The sequence below is a fragment of the Montipora foliosa genome, chromosome 9 (assembly GCF_036669935.1).
Source record: "Montipora foliosa isolate CH-2021 chromosome 9, ASM3666993v2, whole genome shotgun sequence".
NCBI classification, from domain to species: domain Eukaryota; kingdom Metazoa; phylum Cnidaria; class Anthozoa; order Scleractinia; family Acroporidae; genus Montipora; species Montipora foliosa.
Window position 1 is genome coordinate 16370792 of NC_090877.1, and position 7500 is coordinate 16378291.

The window sequence follows — 7500 nt, forward strand, 5'->3', positions numbered from 1 at the left end:
GTTTCCAGTAGGAAATGGCTCCTAACTCAGTTGAGCAATGAACTGCCCCACGTCAGCCAAAAAGACACGAAAAGTCCTGGAATACAAGGTATATAAAACGGAGGCTCGTTTTCATAAGCAGCCATGTCAAAGTATCCCTTCACTGTACTTCTCAAGGAAACTAAAGCAGCAAACATTACCTCACCTTGAAGTAACCCAAACAATAAATCACCAAACCTCTTGTTTTAAGCCATTTTTGGCGCTTATTGAAATGCCTGTAACATGGCGTGCATTTCATTTCTTGATATAACAGAAAAATACAATATCACCCTCACACTTTATGGATACAACCCTTGAATTTTATTACAATCCAGTTCTCTGATTCCTCAAAACATTTTTCTTCCCGATAATTACAACATTACCTGAAAGTTGATGTCTAATCTCATATGGTAGTCCCAGATCTTGACAAGCCTATCACCAGCGGTTGCTAGGTGCTTCCCATCACGACTAACATCCAAACTTGAACAGCTACTACGATGAATATCAGACACCTACATGTGAAGCAAAAGAAAAACCTATTGTGTTATAATCTATCCCACTGAACAGAACAGTGTTTAAAGGTTTGGATTATTTTCAAGGTTCAAAAGACCTTAAAGTCAGTGACTCGTGCACCTGCAAGTTAAGTTCACTGAGATTGTTGACAACATATACTCTTGGTGAATGAAATAAATGTATATTTAAGTGCGGGTTGGAGACGAATGAGAGAAGTGCACGTGATCCTCGCATTTATCAGGCAATTGGCCGTTCCGAAATTCAGCAGGGAACTGGGGCGAGTTTCAAATTTTAACTAATCGATGAACTGACACCACCACATGAAAGATCATGTTAAGATTGGCCATTTGACCAAGTATGATGCTTTATGGGTGAACGGAGACCAAGTTATGAACCTTGAAATACGGTTCAAAATCCATACAAACGTCTAATTTTGACAAAGCGTCCCCCAAAACCATATAAACTCTAAATTTTTTTTACCAGTTTAGTGACAACTGTAAAATCCCATCATGTACCTACAATTTGAAAGAAGCTGCGATGAAATTCGCTATGTTTGCCCATTTTAAAGAGTATCACGGAAATCATAAAAATTTTAAGAGTTTATATGGTTTTGGGGGACGCTGTATCAAAATTAGAGACGCCTGTATGGATTTTGAACCATGTTTCAAGGTATTCCACTGACCTATGAAGCCACACAGTTGAGAGCAGGGCAATTTGTTGATTCAAATTCCGTTGGAGCTATGGCTGAACTTTTGAGATGTCTATATAAGTAACAATTGCTTACGGTAATTCCCTTGAAATTGTTCTACTATCAAACTTTTTTGCAAACTTGGCATAATTAACATTCATGATATGAACATTTAAAAAAAATGGGGTCACCGTGCTTGTTTACGCGTCAGCAGGCTCTTAAAATGGGGTATTTTTACTGTTTTCGCGTTAAAAATTCGAATCACCTTCATACAGAATTAAGCCTTGGTTACTTCAAAGACACAAAATTTTATTTTTAAAATAAAGCTTCTTTTATTTACACAAGCAGTAATGCTTCATTTACGCCGACTTTGATTCCCTGGTTGTGGGAATATTGCACTTTTTGGGACAGCTCCGTGGTTAGCTTGAAGTCCTCGCCTTGGGTAAAATACACCCCGGTACGGAACTGTTTTCCAAAAAAAAATTCATGTTCTACTATCAAACTTTTTTTCTTCTTCAGATATGTTCTTTATTAGACTGTTCTTAGCAAATACCTGAAAAAAAATCGAGGGTCACCGTGCTCGTTTGAGAGAAAAGGAGCATTTATTTCGCTATCGGGTTTAGTTTGAGCGAAATCTCTTACGTTTTGTATGCGCACGTGCTCATGTGCGCGCGCTAATGACGCGAAAATCGTGCGCAGTAGGGATGCGCAATGCAATACTAAGGAATTACCTTAAATTGTCCAGCTAAGTGCAAGTATCCGGCACTTCTCTATTTCGTCACACTCTTAGAATAGTACAGTAAAAAGTTGGCCAGAATTCTTTGAGTCGATTCATTCGGGTTTTACCTCCAAATTGGCGAGGGTCACAAAACAGAGCAAATCCCCAGTTCTTTACAAGGCTAGACCACAACACCGCGAGAAACTGTTTGCCGTACTCTTTGCGAACAGTCCCACAGAATTTCCCTGAGCTGGGGTTGTAAGGTAGGTCTACGGTTTGCAGTCCTTATTTGAGAAGACTTGAAAGCCTCTCCATTTGGAGATACAATCACAAAGGCAGTACTTTCTCCCACTTATATTTTGACCCTAAGTGTTAGAACTTCGGCCGGAGTTTGACCCCACATGCAACCTCCCACACGGAAGTCCAATGGTTTACCCAATGAGCCTGCAAACAGGACGACGGTTAAAGGACGCCACATAAACCCAGATTGCTACGCAAAGACTTCTTGAATCTCTACAGCAACAACGACCGCTTGAACAGAAGATTGCGAGGTGATTTTTATTAGGTTCGGTTAGGTTAGGTTAAGTCGTTAGGTTCGACTCCTAGAAAGGAGCGCTCAGATTTTTTTCCGATTATGACGATTACCCCTTGATCACCATTGGAAATAATTCGCTTTATTCAATGCCACTTGTACTAAAGATTTCCAGAAAATCGCAAAAACTGAGACAAAACTTTATTCACATATATTTGTAATGTCTGAGCTCCTAGGACTTCTTAAAAAAAGGAAATTAGCGTGTAGTGCAGCGTAGTTGTTATTTTTAAGATCAAGTCTAACGAGAAAAAACATTATCGGACTTAATGCTTCTTACGTGTTTTTGGACCACAGGAGGTTAGTATTGCGTCTATAGAGACATATGGCATCGCGCATTTTTCGGAAAACGGCAAACCTCTGAGTGTCACGTGACATGGCCTTGCGGTCGATTTTGCAGTCTGCGGTTCAAGTTCTGACAGCTGGATATCCTTCTTACAGTAAGTGATTTACCGCAGCGTTTTTCAACTTAAAATTCTGTAGGAACTCACGTTTAAACCTATAAGTTCAAACGTTTTTTAATGCCTTAACTCTTGAATTAACACAATTTTGCAGATCATTTGCACATCCTTGAGAACGCTGGCTATATTGAATTCAAACATGTAAGGTAAAACATTATCCAACATGGCGCCGAACCTCGATTTTTGCCACTACGGCAAACGGTAAACCGCTAACCGCGGATTGAAGTTTGCGGTAAACTTTGAAAATGCGATGCTAAATGTCCCTAGTGGCTGGAAAGAGAGGTCTTCATTGAAAATGTGGACCTGGAGTCCGTTTCTCGAAACTCCCGAAACGTTTCGGGTCTTTTTCGGGTGTCAAAATTCCCTCTGCATCTCAAGAAACGAGAGGGTTTAAGTCGTCAAACTTCACAGTTATTCTGCTTCTTGTTATCTTGAAAACATCTTAGTAAACTGCCTGTGAAGTTTGACGACCCAAATCCTCTCCATTCTTGAGATACAGAGGGAATTGTGACACCCGAAAATAGCCCGTAAAGTTTCGGGACTTTCGAGGAAACGGACCCTGACCCGAGAAAACAATACAATTGAAAGGTGCTTTAACTTGAACAAAGCAACATCAAGGCACAATTGCATACCTCACTCAACAGGACCCCATTTTGAGAATGAAGTTTCAACAGTCTGGCATTTGATGTAACCACTAGCAGCTGTTTAAGTGATGATGGTGAGAAGCAGACGTGCAAAGCAGTGTCCACGATTGATCTGTCTGTAGTTATTGTGCTGATGTCGACATGTAAAACCTGTGATCAATTGAATAACAATACAGTTGAAACCTCGCTAATTTGAAGTATTTTCTGTTTCCCTTGCAACTTCAATATAACAGGATTCAACTGTATATTATTTTAAAAGCCTTTCCTCTCACAAATTATATCAAAGCAGCGTAACATGCCCTCATCAGTTGGATAACAAAATAGTACCAATCAAGTGAATATAGTGCTTATTCTGGGTTGCCACTCATCAGAAACAAACAAATTCCCTGACCTTTAATTAGGTCAATAATTACATTTGATTCAGCTCCTTTTGAAGACCATCAATATTCTTTCTTTCGTTTTCGATTTATTTTCGCTTTTCACACGATTTTGTGCGCAAAATCTTGTGAACTGTTTACCAAAAATAAAATTCCCTGACTTTGAAAAGATTTTAAGATTTTCCCTGTCTTTTTACAAAATCCCCTGACTTTTCCCTGACCGTGGCAACCCTGTTATTACAAGTTCTAATTGGTTACAGATGAGGTGATAAGCACTTAAAAATACCGTTCACTCCAGCAGCGCAAATGAAACAAAATTACTTCTCCAATCATTTTGGTAAAAAAGACATTTTGTTAGTTGGTTATTCCATTTTTGTGTGATCTATCAGCTTCAATCGCCCAGCATATATTCTCGACAAAAAGAGTAAGAGTGCTCTTAATTTAGAGTGGGAACCCTTCAGATTTCTTGTTTTACATAAATAAATTTGGGTATAAACATGCTAGTATATGGTGTGCAATTCAACATGCCTTATATGCAATTCCTTTTGAAATAATTCCGTCTTCAGGTACCATTTCAAACGATATTTTTTTACAAGAAGATTCGATGTAAACTCAAGTCAGTGATTGCTTTACACCGTCTGTAAGCAAGATATAGAAAGATTTCACTCTGTCTCAATCACTGAACTCACTGGTAAGTGTGATCCGGACTTGAAAATAAACACGCCCCAGTTATTCGGAAAAGTCAAATATTAGTACAGTTATGACAAAAGTCTGAATTTAAGGAAAGGGGGTTAACGTCATTACACACAACTGTGTCCATGAAACACCTTGTTTGTAAGGTATTTATTCCCCTATGTTCCAGTGATTGTTTGACAAGTAACGGCCAAGATGCCTTGTTGCAAACCAATGGTACAATTTACATGTACATTATCATTCCCTTTTACCCCACCTCATCCAACGACCTGGCATCGGCAACAGTCACTGTGTACTCCGATGGTCCAATGAAGGCCAACCGCAAGCTATCCTCACTCACACTTAGCAAATGTGGTCCAAACTTTGCACCTGTTGCTACCGTGTTGGACAGAAAGCGAATCAGCTGGAATCCCTCATCACTTGCATTGTACAAAGCAAGAGAACCTACAAACCAATTTACTGTTTTAATGATATAATGGCGCCTAACTTCAACAATAATCAATTTACTGCACGATGCTGTAAGCTGTGCGCAATTCGGTGAATTCTTTTACATACATTTTAGAGGAGAACATACGTTTCCGCCTCTTTTAATTTGGCATAATTTATAACATTACCCAGACCCCAGAGCATCATTACAACCAAATTTAGCGTCCCAGTCAGTGACATAAGATGGATGGTTGGATTGTAAACATGAGAGGCTGGGCGTCTCCTGGCAGACTATCACCATTCATGCGCGAGGTGTCTTTGGCATTTCCTTTTGCTTGTCACTGCTTACCTGGTGCCAAATACCTTACCATTTTAACAAAATCTGCTGATAATTATGCCAGATGCCTTTTAGACCTGATTTCACTAGTGCGCAGTGCCGATGGTGTTATGCGCTGCATAAATTCCTAACCACTGGATTGTTGGTATCGACAGCACTTATCTACAAGATATTGATCTTAGTTTGTTTGTTATTTAGTTGTTTAAGCAGGTTGACGTTTTGGCACCTATTCAGCTGATGCGGACCTGCTATACCCTCACGAAGGACAGCCACAATACCGGGAACTTCATCCCCTACTCTTCTCGAATACTGTCAGTGTGGATTCTTAACAACCCACCCATTAATTTGTGGGCGATTTCATTGGCTAATGTACGTCACGTGGTGCAAACTCACAGAACAGTTATCACGCAAACACCCGTTTGCGTTGATATTTGCCCTGCGAAATGCTGCAGCGATCGTTTCGGTTGAAAAGAAACCGTGAAAGCCGGGGGAAAAAAGGCAGCAGAAGAGTTTTCATTTTACATACTCGTTTTCTGGAGTCTAGTGATAGTGTCATTACAAAGCTGGTCGCAAATGCTGTTCCGGAGAGTACAAGAAAGTCAACAAAACATGGAATTCGTAACATTCGTAATGTAAAACTATGTAAAACTGGCTGTAATATTGCAGCTCACGCTTGGCGTAGCAATCACTCTATTGATTTCAACAATGCCTGATTAATTGAAAAGGGAAACTTCCAAATCCGAAAAACTTTGGAATCTTGGCACACCGCTAACACTAATAATACCGACAATAAATCCAAGCCTTTGCCAAGACAATACTCTATTCTTTTAGATTAGCGCATTTTTCCCTTTTATCGTTTTTACAGTTTTTCACACTTCCGTTTTGTATATATTTGCATCTCGCGCATTTACATCTTAGTTTTTAAAGGCTTTAGTCTGGAAGCCGAAAGCTTACGGTTTTATGTAAAATTTTTAACCAGAGAACGCTTTTTTACATGAATATGTCTCCAAAACCTGGTTACTCTACTATTTTTAATAGTTGCATCCTGTTCACTGGGCAAGTGAATTACCTAATGCTCCTGCACTGTGCATAAACTCTCCATTGGGTGTGAACAACAAACCAGTCACTTGGCCCGAATGATTATTATGCTCAGCCAAGAGATTTGTAGACCCGACATGAAACACCCTGACGCTGCCAGACATAAACCCACAGGCAAAACATTGCTGCAGAGGATGATATGCAATAGCACAAGGAACCTCTCCGGGGGCACGGAAGTCAAACAGCTGTGCAAGTGTATCAAGATCCCAGACTCTAATGGATCCATCTGCCGATACTGTGGCCAGATAACGGTGTGTTGAATCAAATGACATGGCTAAGATCTTGTTGGTGTGAGATCTCATTAGGGTGGAGTATGTGCGTGCAGATACATCCAAAACACCAAGATTCCCCTGAAACAGAACAGTTTGAATATGAATGAATCTGTTGATACAAACAAGGAACCTTCAACATCTTCACATTGTTATGAGACAATGATAGGCAATGCCACAATGTTCTAGTCAAGTTAAAGTGTATATATTAAGCTCATTGAGCCTAAGCCCTGAAGGGCAAGTTTTTCCCAGCATAATGTGAAAAGTTAAGGGGACAATAATTTATTACAGTACGACCAAGAAATCTGCAGGATAAAGCCTCTTCCGAAACAGTTAAAATTCAGTGTTATCTAAAAAAATTCTGAATGAATTGTCTTATATCTTGTAATATAACTTCTTACACGCACTTTTGTTCTTAGCAGAAGGACAAGATAATCCACGAAAAAAAAACTCTTACAACAACTTTATTCCCGAATTTATTCACTTACATTTTCATTTATTACTTACAGTTTTTGTTCCTGCTAACACAAACAATCCATCGCCGGATATGCTGACAGCTGTCAATGGTCCCTCATGCTCTACAAGATAAAATAGAAGTTACTAGTACTGTCGGTAGTATTTTAAATGATTCCATTCAACCCACAGAAAAGTTGACTGATAAACAACGAC

The 7500-nt window shown here is 39.5% G+C and overlaps 1 protein-coding gene across 2 annotated transcripts in view; it reads right to left on the reverse strand.

Annotated features, from left to right (window-relative positions):
- LOC137970225 (WD repeat-containing protein 90-like) overlaps positions 1-7500 on the reverse strand; it is a 55088-nt gene that overhangs the window by 25412 nt on the left and 22176 nt on the right. For both annotated transcript variants that reach the window (XM_068816748.1, XM_068816747.1), the window contains exons 15-19: positions 7339-7409; positions 6534-6912; positions 4958-5145; positions 3620-3781; positions 402-530 (exon numbers count right to left, since the gene is read on the reverse strand). In XM_068816748.1, coding sequence (XP_068672849.1) covers positions 402-530; positions 3620-3781; positions 4958-5145; positions 6534-6912; positions 7339-7409 — 929 coding nt within the window. The remainder of the gene's footprint in view (positions 1-401; positions 531-3619; positions 3782-4957; positions 5146-6533; positions 6913-7338; positions 7410-7500) is intronic.